Source organism: Phalacrocorax aristotelis, chromosome 17, assembly GCF_949628215.1.
Source record: "Phalacrocorax aristotelis chromosome 17, bGulAri2.1, whole genome shotgun sequence".
Classification (NCBI taxonomy): Eukaryota; Metazoa; Chordata; class Aves; order Suliformes; family Phalacrocoracidae; genus Phalacrocorax; species Phalacrocorax aristotelis.
The window spans coordinates 2221584-2243793 of record NC_134292.1 but is presented as its reverse complement, the minus strand read 5'-3'; the positions used below and the strand labels follow the sequence as shown (position 1 = coordinate 2243793).

Here is a 22210-nt window from a genome sequence, read left to right as displayed (position 1 = left end):
ACGTGGCAGGCGCTGCCCGGCGCGGAGAGCCCCTCGGGGGGCGCTGGAAGCGGTTGGGCTTTGGTGCGGGTGCCCGGAGGGACGGGGAACGGGGTCCCTGCCCGCCCACACGCAGCTCCCGGGCGCTGGGGTGCCGGGTTGGGGGGGCAGAGCTGGGGCAGGCCTGGGGGTCTCCAGCCTGCCAGGAGCAATCGTGACCGACCCTGCCCAAAACACCCTGCTCTGCTCCTTCCCTGCTGTCCATTTAGCATCCCGGACCAGCCTCCGTGGTGCCAGCCGAGGACAGGAGCCAGAAACGTCTTTTGGGGCCACCCCACCTTCAGCTCGGCCACAGTCTGAGGAAGAGCAGGTGTCTGGGCATGGTGGGCACAGAATAAGCCCTTGGCACCAGAGGAGTGTCTTACGGGGCTCTCAGAGGACCATTTTAAGGAGAGCTCTGGAGGAGACAAGTGGGGGTTTCCACGACACACGGCAGCAGCGTGGGGAAACGTTTTTTCCACAGGCTTTGCTGTTTGGCAGTGGTTGCTTCTTGGGCACAAAACCATGGGGAAAAGTGCTGGCACGGCTTTATTTCCAGGCAATGCCTGTTATCAACCACCAGCAGGTTTCTTCGGGAAGTGTGTGCAATCAGGAAATGATCGCACAACAGCTCAGGACTTTCCATGCCTCCGATAACGCTGTGTGCTGTAATCCTCAGCCCGGGAGGCGCTGGGGGCACAGCACACCATGACGTAAATAACCTTTGGCCAGAACTTGCCGCGGTCCCAGCCTGCCCAGGAGATGCAGGGCCGCACCCCGGCATGCTGGGCTGCTTCGATGTGAGCGACTTCACCCTGCTCCAGCCAGGCTGCTGAAAACACACCATATCCTGCTGATAAGGTTCTTACCTTTGCACTCCCGTGCCAAAGCAGAGCAATTGCACCTTCCTCACAGGACACACGGAAATGATACTACTGAAAATAGTATTTTGTTGCCAAAGCTGCCTGTGTGCCCGGAGCTGTGCAATGCACAGATGGGCTGTCTGCCCCAAGGAGCTGCTCTGCTGCGAGCTGGAAAACCAGAGCTAGATGGAAGGAGGCAGCTCTTCTGTGCTTCATCTTAAATAACACAAGGGTGATTTAAGGTTTACACATGACCCACTGTACTCGGCCAAAGCACGGGTCCACGATGCACATCCCACATCGTGGCCCTCGCCGGGTCCCGCGGTGGGTGCCCGGGGTTGAGATAAAGACGGGGCAAGCGGGTAGTGACATTTTCCCGCCTCTGGTGACTCATGGCTCAGGCACGTACAGAGCCAACAATGTGCCTTTGTACTCTGGGGATCTCAATGGATTTCTCTTTCGTGGTCTTGTCTGGTTGGCTTTTGAGCCTGTGTAAAGCCCATAAATCCTGAAATAATGAATCCCACAGTTCATCTGCACCTGGTGCAAAGAAAAACGCCTCCCTTTGCGGGGACTGAACCTGACATCTGCCAGTTTCACTACACGCCTGCCTGACTTTACAACAAAAAAAATAAATCCAGGCATTATTCATCTCCGCCCCTGCCAGTCAAGATTTGAGAGCCTTCTATCATTTCTGTCAACTGTTTCTTTCCTAGGCTGAGCCAGGGAAACAGTATTAAGGACTGGAGAGTGAACCTTGGCTGGCAAGTGAGTGCTTTGGAGCTAATCCCGGTGTTGCTGTATTAAGACCCATGGCTAACTCAAGTACTGCCCGAGTGCTGTTACTAAGAGGCTCCTGTGAATCCCACACAGCTCACGTTTTGGCATGAAAACTAATGCTTGATTACAAAACCCAGGTGTGACGATGGCAGGGGACAGGGCCCGGAGTGTGTGATGGCAGAGTGCCACCACGTAGCGCACGCATGAGTCCCCGGTGCCCCAGCATAGCTGATGTGGCCGCGGAGCTCCAACGGGTTGCGGCGTGTACAGCAGGGCAGTACCAGACCTGGTACACGCTGCTGGCAACGGTAGGATCTGCCCGGACAACCCCAAGTACAGGTGACAAGGGAACAGGGAAAGTGCAGGGCCCAGCAGGACTCAGAAACACGTGAGTTCACCTTAAACCCCCGCGAGACATTTCAGTTCCTTGCCCTTTTACAGGGCGGAGCAAAACCCTGCCAGCAGAGCTCCCGCTCTGGGTTTATGTCCATCACACCACCATATGTAACAGAGCACAAAGGGAGAGGGAAGAAGGCGGTAGGTAAAAATAATCCATTGTACTTGGGCTTCTGCAACAAATTTGACTTTGTACTGTACAACACTGGTTTAAAAACAGGGCGGTGCTGACAGGGAATGGTTCTAGGATAAAGACCATCTTTCTGGCCAGCAGGTACTTGGGGCACCACTGGTTCTGTGGGGGCCTTGGGCAGGACAGTGGCCCGGCCCCTGGCCAGAAGCAGTCTGCAGAGGTGGTGGTAAGGGGTTAAAACGGACTTCTGTCATCTGTCACACTGCTGAGATGGGTGCTGCACATCCCACCCCGCTGTGGTGGCACACGCAGAAGGATGTCTCCAAATGGGGAAGATGCAGAAATGAAGGCTGAGAGATCCCAGTGCTGAAGGAAGAGGTTAAATGACAGAGTTGTGCAGCCTGTTTTGCTCTGCCCCTGCGCTCAGAGGGGCTGCAGTTGCCACATTTAATGGAAGAGGAACATGCAGGTGACAGCACTGGAGATAAAGGGGGAAATTGCAGCTGCGAGTTCAAGCCAAACCTGCTCACTTTGGAAATTAAGTCAAACAGACCTGCGACAAAGACAGTGGCTTATGGGAATTCAATGCCTTCTGCCCTGCAGGGGATGTGCTTTATTTTGGAGCTGGTCTGTTTTCCCCAGAGGGATTGTCAGGCCTTTAGCCTCCCTTGAATTTCTCCAGGGCTCTGTTTCTCAGTTTGTAGGACGGTGCTCAGCAGTTGCCCTTCCCAGGAAAAGGTGTCATGCTTAATGCTCTGTAAGTTCCTTAGTGATCCAGACAGTGCTGGAACTGTGAATCACCCCATAATATCCCCACCACTGGATTTGCCTCTCTCAGATGGTCCCTTGTTCAAAGCATCAGGAGTTTTTGCCTTTCTCCCCTTTCAGCTGCCCTGTGCCATGCGACTCCTGGGCACAGCGCTCATCCAGGCCTCTCGCACCTACTGGGATCCGCTCTTGAGTTCTCAGCATTTCCCTGGCTGCTGCCATTCAGAGATGCCCAGCACCTGCATCTCCCTCACCTGCCAGCACAGCAAAGCATCTGCCAAGTGGCATTTCCTGGGTCTATAAACTCAGCCAGAGAAAACAACAACAACAAAAAAACCCAAACGAGAGAAAACCTGCTTTCCCAGAAATGTCTCTTTTTATTAAATCACATCTTAAAACCTAGAAACATTAATGTATTTGAAACCTGGTTATCATACACGAAGCAGCAGATAGTCTCAGAGAAACATGTTAACACAGGCAGCAGAGATGGCAGATGACTCCTGCGTCACGGCCAGGTTTGCCCCCTGCCTGGGCAGCAGGCAGCCAGCCAGAAACCGCCTCGAAAACCAGGGAGAGTGCTTTGGAGTAACTTTCTTCTGACTCTTCCAAGGAGCCAGCCTGCTGGTCCAGGGCCCACTGAGCACTCGGAGCTTATAATCTTTGTTTTCAAAACTCTCTGTTAACTTTAAGACAGTTTTGGCCCCAAAGCAGCATGTCTCACATTGAGCTCTCAAACCCAGAGGCTCTCCTGGGCTGTTTCAAGCTCCTTATGCATCTTGTTCTGCCTTCAGCTTCCCGCTGAGGTGGGTGAGCAGAAGAGGGACCCGCCTGCTCGCCCACACCGCGGGCGGGAACGTGCAGACCCAGCCTCGCCTGAGCAGCACGGATGGACGCAGCAATGGCACCCTGCTCTGGAGTTTGGCTGTGAAAGGAGCAGGGCGCTGTCGGCTCCCTCTGAACTGAGAGTAAAGGCAGAATCAGACAGTGTTTTATCGTCACATGGTTTGTCTAATGGCTGATTATTATTTACACTTGGGTGGTTTGGGGATTTCCCCCCATTATTTTGACAACTATGCTTCTTTCTTTTTCTCATTTGGATGAAAGTAACTTTCTCAAATGTCTCGGAATACCAGATATAACCTATCCTCCTCCACACTACCAGATCCATTTTCAAAGCCTGCACCATTAGCCTTCCCATTTGTTACTCAGGTGTTTGGTTTTCTTTTCAGAAGACCGATGGTGCCGCCCTCGCTAGCAGCTCTGCAGCAGCAAAGGGAGGGCTCGCAGCTGGGCACAGGAGCTGGAAATGAAAACTGGTGCCTGAACTCCGAGGGGAAACAGTAAAGACCCTAAAAGCGCATTGCCTCCCCACCCTGTGAGACCTTGGTTTTTGCTGCACTGTGGCTCGATATCACAACTGAAGTCACCCCAGTCCCAGGAAAAGAACAACAGGAAAAACACAGTGGAAAAACTACAGCCCCTTCTTGCTCATTTGGGTACGACTCCAGCCTGGTTTCCTGAGATGGGGAACACCAAACTCAGTTTCTTCAGTCATCGCTGCCTTAACACCTAGCAAAATCAATGCCCTCAGATATATGGTGTGAATTTGGGGTTGTCCTGTGCAGGGGAAGGAGATGGACCTGATGATCCTTGTGGGTCCCTTCCAACTCAGGACACACTATGATTCTAAAATAATGTCTCATTTAGCACAGGGGGTAGAGCAAGTGCAGGGGAGCAGGATCCATACTCAAAGGGCCTTGCTTGGCTACACACATTTGCAATGTTTTGGGGGCATTTCAAATGTAAGGGCAAAGATACCCGTCCCTGAACTCCCAGCTCTGTACAAGCTCCAAGTTAACAGGACATTGTAAGGGGCACTATATCACTACAACTGAGTTTTAGCACTAAAAAAGTAAATACATTTTAAAAAAATCTAATAACCCCACACGTTCTACTGAAGCCTTTTGAATATCACTGACGTGCATCCATGCTGGACCTGAGCCAGGGGCCAGGGGGACCGTGGCAGTGAGCAGTCCTTGGCCGGCTGCCCCAGACTCCTCAGCACCCCTGCAGTTCCAGTCTCACGGGTAAGAATTGTTCCCCACGTACAACTCAACACGTCCCCAGGAGGAAAATGCCACTCAGACACGCAGAAACCCCACGGACACCCCGGAGCAGGGCAGGGGCTGCGCCTGTCGGTTACTGCTGTACGTGCTCGGTGAATCAGAGGGGCCGCCCCGTGACACGGGATGAAGGCTTGGCTCTGTCGGCTGCTTCAGGCTCTCGGTGAAGGCGTTCGCTTTGCTCAAGGCTTAGCAATGCAGGTGGAGAGGTGCCTCTCGCCAAAGGTTTGCAGGGCCATTACTGCTGTGATTAATCACCAGTTCATTTGGACGGTGAGATAAGGAAGAAAGGCTGGAGTGCCGATTAACTAAATATAGCCTGCCTCTCCGCTATCGCTATCATAATGTAAGACAACCCTTGACGGGTCTTATCTGTCCTTATATACGCCAGTTTTAAAGATATTCTAAAAGCAATACAATCATGTGAAAAACTTTTAGGCTGTATTAGTTCTTTAAAATTTACTAAATGTTTATGGAAAAATGCAATTTCGCTTCCCTTCAGATGGATTCTTCACATTTAATGTCCATAATGTTTATTCCTTCCAGTTTTTCACAGGGTGGCAGGATATTGGGCTGACTTTATTTCCGAATCAAAGCAGCTACTGGTTCCCATCACCCTTCGATAGCTCATGCACCACGTTGGCAAGAGCTTGCACGCTGGCATTTTAGGCAGAGACTGCAACCTCTGGTATCTTTCTACTAATTCTGCTGTTGACACAGCAGGATTACCTGGGAGTAACAATGACCACAATCAGGTTCATGGTCATTAAACCACCCATTTACTCACTCCACTTGAGTATACGATATTATTAGCAGGCTGACTTGTCATCAAGACCATAACAGTTTCCAGATTACTTTGGCTTGTGTTTCCACAACTGAGAATTAAAAAACACTCCCATGAGATGCAGAAAGCCACAGGTACTCTGTGATCAGTGGGACAAAATACAGGATCACAAACAACTTTTTACAGATGGTGTGGAAAATGACATCACCGCTCGATATCCCCTGGGAGGATACCTGCGTGGCACCCTTCAGGAAGGGCTCTCTGCATCATCAGCTCCAGGGAATGTCATGGCAAAGCCCAGAGCACAGAGCAATTCAGCTTAATGTGTACCTGCAAATCTGTCCCGACACTGGCAGCGTGGCCCGATCGCTCGAGGAAGGATGACACGACGCAGCGCGTTCTCTGATGCATGATTCTGGCAACACATGCCTATTACCAAGGGCCCTGGAAGGATTTTATTTTTTTAATTGTACAGTAACATACCTTATCCTGGACCAATACATTAATAATATATAAGCGTGACTCTTAAACTGGGTTTTAATGGTTGAATGTTTACACTTACACCAAGAGAGCAGAGCAAACCTGTCGTTCTACCTCCTGTCTGGGCCAGAATTAAGGACACGCTCCCATTTCCAGATCCCCCCAGGCTGGGCTGCTTAAAACCAGCATTTTCCATTCTTTCAACTAACCCCACTTATGTTGCCTGAAGGTGACGAAGCAGTGTTTGCAGTCACTCTGCCAGCAGAGCCTTAGGAACAGGAACTCCCAGCCACAGGTCACTAACGCAGCCACGTCCGAAAAAACAGCATCTATTTGTGAAGTGGATGCATGCCAGGAGCCAGAGAGACACTAACACAGCATGGACGACAACGATAACGCTGCCGGGGCAATCGAGGGGGAGCAGCTCCCCCAGACCACGGGAAAGAGCCTGTGTGTGAAGAGACAACATGAACACACGTACTCGTGTACTCCAGAAGCTCCAGGAGCAGGAAACCTGTGCTGAGCTGCAGGCAACAAGTCCAGGCTGAGAAACGAAGAACAAATTCAACTCCAGAGTCCCCTCACAGAGGCGCGGAGCCCCCGACGGGTGGTGGCTCGGGCGGCTCTCGAGGCACTCAGAGGCAGAAGCAGTGGGATCCCATGGGTGCGCACAGCATAGTCCTCACACGGGGCAGGATGAGCTGGCCGGTTGCCTTTTGCAGTCAGATGTTTTGCTAGACCTACAAGGATTTTTCTCGGTTTTGGTTGGGTTTTTTGTTTTGTTTTTTTTTTAAATGCAGGAAGGGATTATCTGCTAACTCATCCGTTTCCCATCCCAGGCCTGGAGGTCAGCTGCAAAGGGGAGTTGGCGGCTGTGGCATGAGAAGTACAAAAAGCTGTATCTCAATTTTTTACCTATTTCTATGTCACTCAGGTAACTGAATTTTCTTCTTCCCTTTCCTTCCCAGCCAAATGAGATGAAAAGAGAAAAAGCCTCTCTGGAAAACACTGTATAATAAAAGTGCCACATCTAAAAATACGACACACCACACCACACCCCCCCCCCCCCCCCCGCCCCAATACACCTCCCTAAACCTCTAACAGCTGAGTGAATGTGCTCTGCAGGCACCAAGCTGCTGGGGGCAGCTCCCAGCACATGAGCCAGGCTGAGGAGCAGCAGGCGGGACAGCTGATGCACTTGCTGCCCACCCTTCTCCTCTCCTGGAGGTGAAAGTCCCAGCCCAGGCCATAACCCAACCAGCAGAGCTCTCTGCTGATGTTCACGAGGCCAGGTAAGGGATTTGAGGTGACATCCAATACTGCCTCACAGCAAGAGCAGCAGGAACTCCCATGCGTGGCTGGGGTGAACGGCCAGCGCTGGCAACAAATTCAGCTATCCCAGTTTAATCTGCTGCTCTCCAGGATTAACCAGGCGTCCCTCCTGCCCTTGCTAAAAGCAAATCCAGACCACACAGGAGCTGCAGTAGCGGTTCCCCGCGGTGGGGCTGAGCGTGACGGTGCGACAGGGCTGCTGATCCTCTGACGGAGCAGGCGGGGACGGGAGCTCAGCCGCACCGTAAACTGCTCACTCGAATTACCCTCGTTAGAGGTGAGCTCCACCAAGCCAATTCCGACAGCCGTTACCGACTGCACGTGAACAAACTGGTTTCAGGGCTTCAGACAGACACACCCCAAGAGCAGGTAGCTGAAGGCTGGAAGAAGCAGATTGCAGCGGAACAAACCGTCCTGTGCGCTCAGGAGCCACAGCTCCCCCTGGCAGAGTGCCCTGTGGGCGAGCTGTGCCCTGCGGGCGCTGCCCGGGCCTGCCCTCATCACCCCCCGGAGAAGATGCTGCAGGGGCGCTCGGCCGCTGCGGAGGGGGCGTCCTGCTGCGACCGTGCTGCACGCTGGCGGCAAGGGCACACCCGGAGGTCATCCTTTACAGGCTGGGCCAACCGAGGAAGTTACAGACGCTACTTTAAAGTTTAAATAATCTTAATTTTTTTTTTTTGCACCCTAGCCTCTGCTGATCCCTTCCTTTCCCAGAAGCCACTTGAAAAATTCAACCAGTTAAAAAGGGGAAGAAATTTGTTTTCCTCTTTCAGAAATGGTTAACTTCAGTGACGCTATTCGCACACAGGACTTCAAACATCAAAACCCTATTGTCTTTCCAGCCACAGCTTTTAGAGTATTTCATCTCTTTAGTCAAATGAACGCTACAAAGGAAATAATATGCTCATGTCATAAACATCACAAACTATGAGGAATATAGATCTTTGGAAAAGAGTAATGCATTCATCGTTTGTCATTATACTATACTACAGTCAACTGCACCAGTAAAACAGTCCATAATGTTCATTCAAACATACATCTTCCTATAGAAGTTACGCAACTGTACAATCTACCTTTCTACTTCGCACCCCTAGTTCTACAAGTGGTCAATGAGGATAGATATACAATAGTTCTACAGAGAAATCACTGAAGTGGATACATAAACGGGCCCTTTCGGAGTTAAATAATATTTTCAATAGTTCCACAATGCTACATTCATGCTACCAAGTTCACTGAATTGGGATTGTACTTTAGAGAAGAGAAAGGAAGAACAGTTTGTCTCCAGTTAGGAGCATAACCGTGGGAGGTAAACGGGTCAGAAAGGGAGGGAGTTTTGCGTCAGCATTTTAATCCTGCCACTACCATTTCCTTCTCCAAACAACACATGACTTGGTGCTTTCATCACACCTACAGCTCCCACCTTTCACAAGCACAGCTGGCAGAAGCTACCGTGCTAAATAATAAGAGAATGGGCATAAATTTTGTTTTCTTTTTTGTATCTGGCACGTTCTTCCAAAAGCTACAGACTGGTGCCTATTATCCCCTTCACCACAAGCCTGGTAAACACGGCCGAGTCAAGAGGCTAAGAGTCCAGCTAGGATGACACGTAGCCACCAAACCTCCCGAGGTCAGGCCAGCTCAGCAGGGCGGCTTCCCAACGGCTCCGAACCAGAGCGGGAGGCAACAGCCCTGACCTATTTGGTTCAGTATGTTGCTTTCAATGACTTTAAACCATCACTCTCCACCTATTCCTCTCCTTACTTACTATATGTACATCATTTCTTCAAAAGCTTTATTTTAAAACTGCTTTAAATGTACAGGGTTCAGCAGTTCTAGCCAGAGGCCTGCTCCCCCAAATTACAACCACAGATATGTCACGGGGGAAGGATTACTCTACAGATCAGAAAAACTAATTCTTTTCGTAAGTATTTAAAAGAAGATTTGTACATATATTTTCCTTCACTTCACAATCAACTAATTTTCAATACCAGGAAGTCAGGAAACAAAGGTAATCCTTCCCTGTTACTTCTCCAGTGTATTTCACTTATAAAAGAAATAACTTGTATCACTTCCCAGAACTGCCAGAGTGACCTATGCAGATTGTAAATAGTATTTATCCTCTGAACAGGAAAGTAGAAGATGAAAAACACCCTTCCCAACACAAAAAGCAGGCCCCCGACCTAAACAAACAAAAGGTAAATATATTCCAAAATATATCCTCAAATACCATGTACAAATCTGGGTTCTCAAACCACGGCTGCTCTGACAAAGCTCTGGGTTTACTCTGTCCTACGCAGGAAGGGACGTGAGCAGCGCAGACCAATAAACAGGTATTTTTAGCATCAGAAAAGAGGTGGTTTCTGCACAAACAACTGGCAATCAAGTGAACATAGGGAAGATTCAAACTCATGCTACAAACCCGTGCTCTATTCCTCCAGAAGCATTTCCTCCGAATGCCTCAGTGAACAGTCTCCTTGGAGGGTTTCTAATGGTCATGTAACCGTGCTGCTCTTCACAGCAGACTAGAAAGAGAACTCGGCTCTCAACACAGCAAAACACTGGCATGAACAAGTAATTACCATGGCTATTATTTTCTAATTCATTTTTATACCGTAGCGAACCTGACGGAGGTTTCTCAGCCAGGTACCATATTTCTAACCTAAAGTATTTCAGCAAAACTAAAGTCCCATAGTTTTGCAAGCAGCAAAATAGAAAGTAACAAAGTTGTGTCTAATTGGAGGAGAAATATACATTCGTGAGAGCACGTACAATTAGTGCAACACAGCTACTCTGGAAGTAACGAACCAAACCGAATTAATCAATGCAGCAGACATGCAGGGTCTGCCAAGTTATGTTAAAACCATGTTTGCTGGTGATTAAATATGTCTACAGAAGATATATTACCATTTTGAATATATTTTCAAGCAGACCAAAAATACCTCATCTATTGGTTACTGGTGTGTTATTTTTAACTAATTAAATATTGGGAGGGATTTTACCCCTCTCGCTATAAAAATTGCACTTATTTTCTATTAAACAAAACAAAAGTTAGATTTCAATTCTATATTCCAGTATATATTCACATTGAAACTGGATCATCTTGATCTAAGCTTGCAGGAGTAGGTGTAGCAGTCCTTGCTCTCCGAGATCCCCAGCACAGAAGGTCCCATCAGAACAAACCCCTCCTTATTCTGTGCTCTGGTCACTTCTTCATTGTAGTGCACGGGTAATGGATTTTATTTTTTGTAAGAAAACCTGAGCTTCAAAAGTCTTTAAAAGGACCTGGAATCAAATCTGGCCCATTCTGACCCAAAACAGCTCAGTTCTGCAAGGAACTCCATCCTGTCCTCATTTCACACAGCTCCTCCTGAGACACCACGGCTCTGACCTGAGGCGAGTGAGGTGTCAAACCCTTTCCCTCCAGTCTCTCTTGACCCAGGAGACTCCTCCCGACACACTTCTGAGGGCTCCTCCTTCCCTCCCTTTAGCACTGCTGCCTCCTATAGGGCTTTGAAGGGCTCCCTGTGCCAATAAAAAAGTCTCTCTGCAATAAGCATGACTTCTTGGACACCGGTCATCAAACTTCCTCTTGCAAAGTCTTCTCCAGCTCATAAAATGTCATCGTAATCCAATAGTTTAGAGTGCTGGCGGGTCTTCCAGAGGCGGTAAAGGCGGAAGTCAAAGTAAGTCTCAATCATTTGCTTACCTAGGAGAAGTGAGACGAAGCAGAGGGGTTACACCCTGCAGCACAAGGGAGAGATGTGAGAGGCGGCAGCAGCAAAAAGACCCCAACCCACTTACAGGCAGGGGCGCAGGAGAACCCATCCATGTGCCTCATTTGGAAAATACCGACAGCCAGGGCATGTGAAGGGACCCGAGAGAAGCAAAACGTCTTTTTAGATCTCACCAAACCATGAAAGGCTCCTTAATGATCCCTTGGCAGAGTTTAACCACAGGGGCGGGAACTGAACACAAAGTCTGTCTCCAGACTTTGACCTCTCTGCACTGACTGCAGAAGGGGGGCCGGGGGCTGCAGAGTATCAGACAACAGCTCCAACAGCCTGCACAAGGCAGCCGCACAGGAAAATTACAAATCAAGAGTAAACACATTGTAAAGATTTGTGGGAAACATTAAAAATAATTAACATTGAAAATTGGATATATATTTTTTTCAAATGACATTAACTGGCTGTCTCTGACCTCCAGAGCCGTCTCTTCCCACCGCAATGAGCGCAGCAGGACACACTGATGCAAGTCCTGCACCACTGGCACCTCTGATGGAAGGTCTCACAAGGCAGTCGCAGACCGAAAGCCATGCACGGGGCTGGTGGCAGAGGCAGCGAGTGCATTTGAAAACACACGGGGAAACAACCCTGGATTCCGAGACAGGGCTCAAGGAGGGGATTTTCGCTTTTGAGGCCTGATTAAGATTAGTTTCAGATGACTTTGCAAAGGATTAGGGAGGGTGCACTATTAGCACGTCCCAGATTGATCAAGGGGATAAATTCAGACGTATTCTTCAGGCCAGTCCCCTGAAAGATCAACTGCTTAAGTACATACACACAGAACCTGCTGCCTTGCCTGCCAAGATGCATATAAACCCAGGAATTTCCCTGCAAGTTGCTTCTTGGCACACATGCACAAGCACGTTCACTGTGGGATCTGTGCAAGCAGTTTATGAAGCGGGGTCCAAACCTCGACTGGACACGCACAGAGAACGCGGCGCAGCACGAACGTGCTCAGCTCCCGTACATTGCTATGGCAGTAAGCGGGAGTCAAGAATAACTCATCAGTGCTGATGCCAGCTGTGAGCAGCAGAGGAAGTATCCACAGTGCTTATAGCCTAATGCTGCGTGTTTTTATCTTCTGAGAGAATAAGGTACCACAGATTACAAAGATAAATCAACAAGGGCAGCTTCAGAATAAGTTGACTATATGTTGCTTATGAAACTGCATCCGTAATTACTTAGACTGACCAAAGAACAGGAAAAAACCTATAGCCCTTTGAAATATCTTGAGCTACAAGCAGAAGAAAGCAAAGCAGATTGAGATATAGAATGGCTATAATGGGCTACATCCCAGTTGCTTGCTGAGGACACAACTCACTTGGTACCAGTAAGGGATCCCTGCACACTTGGTTACAGAAAAGGTTCTGCTCCTATGTGCACCTCTCCCGTGGACTTCATACGCTCTTGTAATATGACAAATCTCCTAAACTCAGCCTGGAAAGCAGCCTATTATTTAGGCTACTTTGCCACTGCCAGTGGCCTGGGAGAGGGCTCTGCAGCTTCAGGCACATCAAACAGGACAGCTGAGATGTGGACATGAAGGAATTGCAAGGGAAAACCCAGGTTCAGCAAGCAAACTACGCAAGGTGGTTACAAGCACAAGGATGGCCATGGCAGGGCTTAAGGAAGCTGAGAATTGCTTTTTCATGAAGGTGCCCACTGAAGGAGGCAGGCTGATCAAGATGATGTGTCTTTGTACAGAAAATAAATTACCTTGAGCTGATAGTTCAAGTGGAGACTCAAAGGCAACCCTATAAGGATTCATTAAGTTTTTCAGATTCTGAAATAGCTGAAAGAAAGACATATCAAGAATTACCAGCTGAAAACAAAGAGGAACTCCAGGGCACCTAGAATTGCCTATCCTAGTTCTCTACCTCTAAAAACTTTTCCACTACGTGTCCTTTAAACCATCTAGCTCATCAGTAACTAAAGTGCTTTGAATGACTGTTCCCCCCAAAGACTTCAGTATCTGTCCCTTCCTGCATGTCACTTATCACTCCTCCCCTGCCCTCTGGGGAAGGCACAATCCATAGGGTGGTTCACTCCTTCACAGCCACTCACGGGACAGGATAGCAGCATGTTTCCTCACAGCAGGAGAGGACAGTTTAGACTTCACAGTGTGACTATTGACTCCCTGGGCTTGGTGCTACTCAGCATACATCCCCAGAGAGGTGATCCAGGAAGCTCTTACCTTCTCCCCATTGGGGTTTCCAAGAACATAGCAGCCCATGATGTGAATGATATTTGGTTCAGGATTGACTTTACTCATCAGCCGGCTCAACCTCTTCCAGAAGCTGGAAGAAAATGGAAAAAACAGAATACATAAATAAAAAAAAAAAAACACAACCAAAACTATCTCCTCACAGGCATGAGTAATCACAAGGATGTGTGTGCACACACTGCTCACAAGGGGCCTGAGGCGAGGCATGTTGCCTGAGGAGCAAGCTGCTCAGGAAGAGCCACTGGTTTCTTGGGACAAGGAAGAACAGCGCAGAGCAAGGGCCCAAAGAGCAGGTCCAGGTCGTGTGGTAGAGAAGGAGGAGCAGCCCAGCGAGCCAAGGAAGGTCCAAGGAAAAGAGAAGGGAGCAAAGTCCACCAGGAGCAGACTGACAGTTTTACTAAACATCCTCTTTTTGTAGCAGTTCCCTTCAATCAATTTCCTCTCTCCCATTTCTATCAACAATTGTCCTTTCTAAATATGAGTGTTATCCGTGCACTGGTTCATTTCCAGGGCATGAAATCAGCAGAGAACAGCTGGAGAGGCTGTTGTTCTACATAGCTAGAGAGACAACACCAAACCAGGCTGTTCCATGGTAGCCAGTGCTTGGTGCTGCTCACCAGTCAGACCCGCTAGAGCGGATTTTGTGAGCATTTTGTGACTCCTGACCAGGCAGACTGTATCTAAGAGACACGAAATACAACCACTTCCCCTGTGCAGTGGGTTAGAGCAGACTTCTGGGGGGCTCTAAAGCCCAGCAGTTCCTCTGTGGGGTCTGCAATCAGATTGCAGCATCAGCTTTCCTCACGACTCCTTGCCAGGCATGTGCATGTTGGAGGGAGACATTCACTTCCAAGCACCCAAGTTTTCAGCTGTGTGTTCGCAGCTTTCTGAAGGTTTCTGAATTACCAACTTTGGAGCAGCTATTCCTGGAAGGCATTCAGAAGCGTGTATGTGCACACGTGCCTAAGAATTTTATTGACAGTGTTTGTGCCGAAGCATGAGAGCGCTGAACAGATGTTGATTTTAATACTCAGTTCTCATGCCAACAAAAAGTTGTGTAGGAACAGGTTGGTATACATCCTCTCCCCCACAACGAAGCACTGTTAGCCAAGTAAGTTTGAGCCAGCACAAGCAAGCAGGCAACAAAACCGGCAAAGCTCAACTCTGCAAGGAGAAGCAAAATTGCCTCAACAACCCCAGCCGACAGGCTGGCATGTCAGTGAAAACCCTCCTCGGTAACATGCTGGACTTTGAGCAGACTTTGCAGAGACAAATTCCACTCCCCCCTGCAGTTAGGAGGGCAGTTACCAGAGAGCTGCGGGGGGAATGGTTTGGATTTCTGCCACTAGTCGCCTGTTTAGAAATGCTCTCTCGGCCACTTCTGAGCAACAGAGGCACGAGGTGCATGCTCTGGTTCCTGGTCAGCAAAGCCTTGGTTAGGATACGAAACAATTTTTTCTTTTGATAGTCTCTAGGCCAGGCAGACACAAACAGCAGATAAAAGCGTAACTCTTCTGTTGACCTGTCCCAGGGCTGCACCACCCCAGGGATGAGCGCAGCTCTTATCTTCGCAGCTCCCTGTGAAGGAGCTGTAAGCTGCTATTAGGTCCCCCCTCAGCCTCCTCTTCCCCTGACCATCACCCTCTACTTCTTCTAGGCCACGTGCTACAAACATTGAGCAAACAGAGCAGAAAAATGCTACGCAAGTCCAGAGCATAATGCGGCCACTCACAGGATCATATCTTCCTCCTTCTCCACTTTGGCAAAAGTGGCAACTTTGTTCTTTAACAAGTATAAGTGACCGGGACCTCCCTGCAAGAGAGAGACAGACAGATGCAGACCACTTTGCACAGGCCCTGAAGAAACAAACCCTGGATATGTTTCTTGTCCTGCACAACCATACTCAGAAGTGCCACAAGGGAGCAGAGCAGACACGCCAGGCTGGCACGGCTGCTACAACCTCCATAGCAGACACTGCAGGCACTTCTGGAAATAATCACATATTCAGGAAATATTCACATACGGGGAGTACGTTGGGGGTTGGGTTCTCCAGTTTTTACTGTTACATGCCCACCTCACTCTAGAAAAGCACAATAATAGGCAAAGATCTTCATTGTGGGTGGCTGGAGAGTAATAGGGAAGACAAGAAAACCCCTTTCATTTGGGGATGCTAGGGGACTTCCCGTGGTAGGCAGATGAGAAGCTGAGCAAAGCAGGAGTAAGCAAGCAAGATGTCACTGTAGAACTACTGGATTTCAGCAGTAGCAGGCATAAAAAGATTGAGCACAACATCAGGAAGATTAAGAGCTGCAATCTTCAGGTTGGTGTGCTGCAAACCCTGCTATTTCGCAGCACTAGGCACGTGGGAGGGAGTTCAAGTTAGATTGCCTTCCTAACTTCTCCTTTCAAGGTTTCTTGCACAGCTGCTGGGAAAGTCCAAAGCTGACTACCCTGAGGAACAACAGACTTGGGAAGGAAATCCCCAGCAAGCCCCAGATCCAGCAGGGCGTGAATCTGTCCCACCCACAGCTCAGCAAGCCTGTGCCCTGACCCCTCTCCCACGTATGCTGGCCTCCAGCTCCGAACTGGGCCATATGCTGGTCTGATCCACAACACCTACCACTGTCACTGTCATACTGAAGCTGTATGAAAACTATAACCATAATTTTGCAAATGCTTGTTCCTTTCTCTGAAATCCTCCTTTTGAGGTCTAATGCTGGTTTGCCTGGGTTTCCTTGAAAGCAGCTGAGAAGCTGCCCAGCTCTGAAGTTGGCCACACTAAACCAGATCTTATTTCCCGCTGTCACAGCAACTTGAGACTGCTCGTTGTCTGGGGAAATGAGAAGTGAAAGCCACGCACATGCAGTTACTTTAACAGAACCTGACTTGGGAGTATTGGTTCCTCTATGCAATTTTCCCTGTAGAAAAAGATAAATTTGCAACAAACCACCCAAGCACTTAACAACTTCCAGGTACCTGGCAAAATATCAGCATCTTCCAGATTTTGCAGCCTTTCCGATAAATGTTAAGCTTCTTCTCTATTTCCTCTGCAAAAAATATGTTGGAAAAGATAAAAATTAATCTTATCTCACTTTAGGCCCGAAGGCAGGAGGCTGAGCTGTGAGAGGTGCTCAGCACCTACATTCCCACTGATGTCAAAGCAAAACCATTGCTTTCATGCTGTGGAAAGTAGGAAACCCCAGCATATCACAAGGCAGAGAAGGTACGGTGCAGCACCAGACACTGCTCTATAGTGACCACAGCACTGTTCCAGACCCTCTGTTAATGTTTCTACTCACCTACAAGGGTTCAATGAACAGGTATCTGTGCTGCCCTGTGCCTCAGCTTCCCTTTCATAAACTGGAGCTTGGCATAGAAAATGGGCTACAGAAGTGAAGTTTTATTACTGCAGCACATCCAATGGGAGCTGACTGACTGTCAGGTGTCCCTGGGGTGATAAAAACACCTTTATGAGTGGCAGCTGAGGCACAGGGCAGCAGAGTGACTGTAACATATTGATCAGTTACATTTGCAACAGGCAGGAGTTAAGAAAAGGAAGTAACACTCACATACCTAGGATGTCATCAAAGGTGGCATGTTCATGGTCCTGGAAACCAAGAGAGAAGACATATCAAGGTTCACTGTCACTACACCAGCTCCCATGACATTATTGTAGTCTCTAATATTGCATACAATCCCACTCCCAGACAAACACATGCTCTAAGAGCACAATTATACCAACTGATGGCTTCTAGTCACATCACAGTAATTATCACCCCAAAACATGTCTGAATGAAGACTGAATGGTCCATGAAGACCAACTCTATCCAAAGCCTTGAAAATGGATCCTGCAGACAAGCCGAAGCACATCCCATCAGATGGAGTCAGCATCAGCATTGCCTCTTGGCCCGTGTTTTATAGCCAGCCTCTGGCTTTAGACACGTCCAAGCTGGCTAACAAAGAGCCACGCTCCCAACACATCTGCCTCTGGCACAGCAGGGTCATTAGGACAACCCTACGACTCTCAAAGGAAGAGGGGCAGCAAAGCTAAACCCCCCAGCAGCACTGCCTGCTGCACATGGAGACTGAGTTTTCTGGGCTGCTGGTCAAATCCTTTCCTTTTAAATTAAGTGAATATGAAGTGCTTAGGAAAAAGAGACCCATGACTCCTTGCTGGCGTTTCACACACCTGCTCAGGCAGGACTCCTAATGAAAAATCAAGGTTAAATTCATGACTGACAAGGATGTGTAGGGTGATGGGGTTCATGGTCCACTGCAAAGCTCTGAGGTCCTGCTCGTCCTAAGGATGAGCATAAGGAGGAGCCCTAAGCCTGGCAATACGCAGCTCTGCTTGTGTGCTCAGGCCTGCCCTGCCTTCCCTTGTTGCATCGTCCCATGCTGCCTGGCTGCGCCTGCACAGTCTGGCTGCCCACAGGTGTAATTTACACTCCACCTTACTCTTCCACCTAGACCTGGGACCCCAGAAAGCTACCCCACACCCAAAATCTGGGTTCAGCACATCCCCAGCCCTGTCCTGACAGCTTTTCCAAATCACGTCAGTGTTTCAGAATCACCATAACAAGAACGAGGGATAGGGACAAATGATCCTGTATGAAGCCTGCTCTCGCACATCCAGACATAGCAGAAGTGATATACTTACATAGAGAATGGGGATGATAGAGGGATCGTCCCTGCGGATAATTGTCGGGACATACTCTGCTTTGGGCACCTTGGAAGAAATGAGCTGGAAGGGGAAAAAAAAGTGCAACAGCATGAGAAGCCAGGGGAGTCTGGATGGAAGCACAAAGGCTACAATAACAGTGCCCTGTTCAGCTGCTGATGTTACCCAAACCAGCAGCTAATCCAGCCTATCTGCATCCCTGTGAAAGGTCCCCCAAGCCTTTGGTCTGCTACAGGGCGCCCCCAGGCCTGCCAAGTACCCCGTCAGTCTCCTTGACCACCAACAAATGAGCACACAGCTCTGCCTAAAAGGCAGGACTGAGCCCAAGATAACAGTTTGTAAAGGGGAGATCGATGTGCACAGAGGATGACGAAGCTTGTGCATCACCACAAATGGCTGTATCCCAGTAAAGATCACTTCTGTACAGCCTTCCTCTGTGCAAGGGTCTGTGCTTCTGGCTGTAGATTGTTCAAACTGGCACGCATAGCCGGCTGTGGTGGGACGGCTGCAAGCCTGAACAGCAACCAGCCAAGGGATGAAACGGCATCAGGCACAGGTAGGCACACCACTATAGGATGTCAGGCAGGTCACCTGGCAACTCTGGCTGAAGCATCAGCTGGTTCCATCAGCACGACAGCCTGAGAGGATGCGCCTGCCATCAGCACAAGCCAAAGGTCTATGGGAACAAGGGCAATTTGACTGTGCTGTGATTTCAGGCACCTCTGTTCACCGCTGTGAGAGTGGAGCAGGCAGTGGTGCTGGTGGGCTTGTAGATGCAGCCTGGTTTCCAGCTTGGGTGGCTTCAAAGACCCAACCTGGCAGGCAGCACATCACTGCTTCGGCCACAGGGCAGTTCATGTAAAGTTTGTGAAGAGGCACAATAGAGTCCAGGGATGGACAATCATCACATACACCACCTGGGGAGACACACTGGAGATGTCAAGGGCTGAACAAACCCAAGTGTTGGGTTCCTAGTGTTTGGGTCTCACCTGGACACTTTGCACTGAGGGTGCTTTAGGTCTGAGTCTGCACAGACAGCCTGGGGAACACACATAAAAGCAGACTGTCTCCATTCCCTTTGCTCTTCCCAAGTCTTAGTAGAACCCATTCAAACACAGTACTGTGGTGCTGGACTGACAATGCTCCCTTGAGAACAAGCTGGAAGCTTGAGACTTCATTTTGCCTGAGTATTTGTGCATGTGGCCAAAGATAGGATGTGTCAGAACCTGGTCCTGTCCGCCAAACCCTGCAGAGCAGACCAGGGGGGAGCACGGGGAAGCCTATCATCAAGGAATGACAGAAGAGCAGAAAGCATCTCACAGGATGATATACAGCTCCGAAACAAGTCAGGTAAATAACAAAAGGGAGGGTATGCTGGGACTGGGGACTCAGGTCTCTATTGTCAGGGTTATCGAGACTCAGGGTAACTCGATTCAGTGCTGGTGACAACCCCATCTGATTTGGGGCTGGACTACAGGTCTTTCCACTTTTAGTTTTCTTTCAACACATTATCCCCAGCAATAACAGCTGAATACCATGTCATGCCTTGGCTGATATCTGAGAGACCTTCATACACACCTGAAGAGTTGCCTATACGAAAGACCTGCCCTTCCCATGAAGATCCTAAACATCTCTGAAAGGGCAGACAGAGCCTGAGTAGATACAAGCAGCTGAGTTGGAAACCCTCACCATTATTTTTGGTGGTATAAAGTCTTCTCCATCACATGCCACGGCTTCAAGTTCCTTTTCTGCTTCCCAGTTCAAGTCAAAGTCACCATCCAACGTGCCGCAGGAATCCTGAAGATCATGGCCTGCCAGAACACAGTGCGCATTACAAGGGCAGAACAGCTTGCCTTCCCCACTCGATCCTGTCTGGCAGCTAACTCGCAAGAGGTACCACAAGCCATGAGACTTGTGCCCTCCTTTCTTCCACAGAGCGACAGACACCACACTTCAGGTCTGGCGTCTCTAAACAGACAAACACTTAACGAATGAAGAGTGTGCACACAGAGCCCGATAGCACATATCACATAACTTTTCATCACTCTCACAGTCACCAAGTTCAGCTTTCAGATGCTAATTCACAACAGTCGCCCTGTCATTTCAGAAATGGAGGCAGAACACAGACAGACTCTCTACACTTTAACATTGCCAAGCTGATGAGCAAAAGTCCAAAGACTTCAAAGCTGGTCTCCTTGTAATAATTACTGCTCTGGATACATCTTCTGAGTGACTGTAAAGAAACTCTGCCTTGTTGGTCAAACTCATCCTGGCAGAGAAGTCCCAGAGCGTGAGGACAGCCGTAGGAAACACAGTAGTATTGCAAAAGCATACTTAAATTTGCCTTCCAAATTGACCTTACCTGTTGGCCTTCAATGCCTCCTGGGGAAAAAAATATCTGGAAGGAATATAATTGACCATTAAAGGTTAAAATAGCGATGGTTCCCTGAAGCCAGGGACTGAGGAAAGAGAACCAAGATGCCTCTATTTGTGCCTTTGGGATGTCCAAGTGTCACCGAGCGGTACCTGGAGCCTGTCTGAACCATGTCTTTTCCATTCGCCTCTGAGTTAGCTGAGGGAGCGGGGAGGAATCAGACTGCAAAGGAACAATCGGGTCATGTTTTGAAATTGGCCTTTCATACCTCTCCCCCTACAACTTGGTATGGTGTCTTCTACAGCTAGGAGGGCTGGATCTCGTGCTTACCTGGTAGGTCAGTTCACTTCATTAGTGAAATTCTTTTACAATACAACCCATTTCAATATGGGCAAACTCATATCCACCAAGTTCCTTGCCTACAGGATTTCAATAAAATCTGGGTAAAACAGCCATCCCTTTATAAAAAGACAGTGGGAAGATGCTGGCATTTCCTCCTATAAATTAACACAACAGCATCTCAGTCCCCACAAGCGGAACATCACAGCATTACTGGGGATTCCCAGAGGAATTCCTGGCAGCCCAAACAAAGATCAGATTGCCCCAAGCTATCATCTGTGCAGCCAGCACAGCCAGGAAATCAAAGCTACGTCTCATGGAGCGCTGCAGCTGTGCTCTTGAGCTATCCTAGCCTAGGAAAGAGTTCAGAAAGGGCTCCTGCATGGCGAGCCAGGCAGGTTAGCCCCACTATGGTGAATGTTGCCTTGGACTGTGTGCTTCAGGTAGGTTGTTTTGATCCCAAGTGAATAAGGGATGATGGGAACAGAGGACTGTAAGAGAGCTATACCACTGGGTATCCTTTGGCAACTGCACAGTAACATGAGGTTGGATGCGTTGTGCTCTACAAATAAATAGGTACACACAGATGAACAGGTGCATATACCTGGAGTGTTATTTGCTCAGATCTCATGAAACTAAAAGGATCACAGATGGGACAAAAGGGCACAGAGGAGTTACTCCAGTGGGACTCCAGTCAACACCTCAGCTGGAGGGTTTGGCCACAGGAGGAAGCTCAAAGAACTCACTTTCTCGAGAGTCATGGAAGGAATCAGCTTTGATGGGAGTCGGGTCACTCCAGGACCTGCTGAAGCTCCTCTCACGCCGTTCGGCAAATGCTAGGACAAAACCAAAGCACGACATTAACAGACTCCAAAGCCACCTCTGTTGCTGCCAGCAAAACAAAACATCCAGTAGATATCCACCAAAGCTGCACATCAAGGACTCCCCTGTGCTTGTTCCTCCACTTGCCAAATGTGAGTCCTTTCCACACAGCAAACAAGGGCCTACCTTCTAGACAGCAGAAGACAAGATGCCCACTTTGAGCAGGACCATTATGGGGTTTGTAACACAGAAAAGGAGGACACTCAATGGTTTCTCCTTAAAAGCACACTGCTCAAACCTCAATATAA

General features: G+C 48.9%; 1 protein-coding gene across 6 annotated transcripts in view; it reads right to left on the bottom strand.

Moving 5' to 3' along the window:
- Positions 1-8356: 8356 nt before the first annotated feature.
- The window catches only part of NSMF (NMDA receptor synaptonuclear signaling and neuronal migration factor), a 46767-nt gene continuing 32913 nt past the window's right edge, over positions 8357-22210 (bottom strand). For 3 of the 6 annotated variants that reach the window (XM_075111786.1, XM_075111782.1, XM_075111785.1), the window contains 9 exons: positions 21827-21916; positions 20057-20178; positions 18347-18430; positions 17260-17293; positions 16663-16733; positions 15419-15498; positions 13657-13759; positions 13179-13254; positions 8357-11383 (listed from right to left, as the gene is read on the bottom strand). In XM_075111786.1, coding sequence (XP_074967887.1) covers positions 11286-11383; positions 13179-13254; positions 13657-13759; positions 15419-15498; positions 16663-16733; positions 17260-17293; positions 18347-18430; positions 20057-20178; positions 21827-21916 — 758 coding nt within the window. In that variant the 3' untranslated portion in view covers positions 8357-11285. Of the gene's footprint in view, positions 11384-13178; positions 13255-13656; positions 13760-14478; positions 14613-15418; positions 15499-16662; positions 16734-17259; positions 17294-18346; positions 18431-20056; positions 20179-21826; positions 21917-22210 lie in introns of those variants that run through there. The other 3 variants (XM_075111788.1, XM_075111783.1, XM_075111784.1) reach the window with 2 other exon arrangements.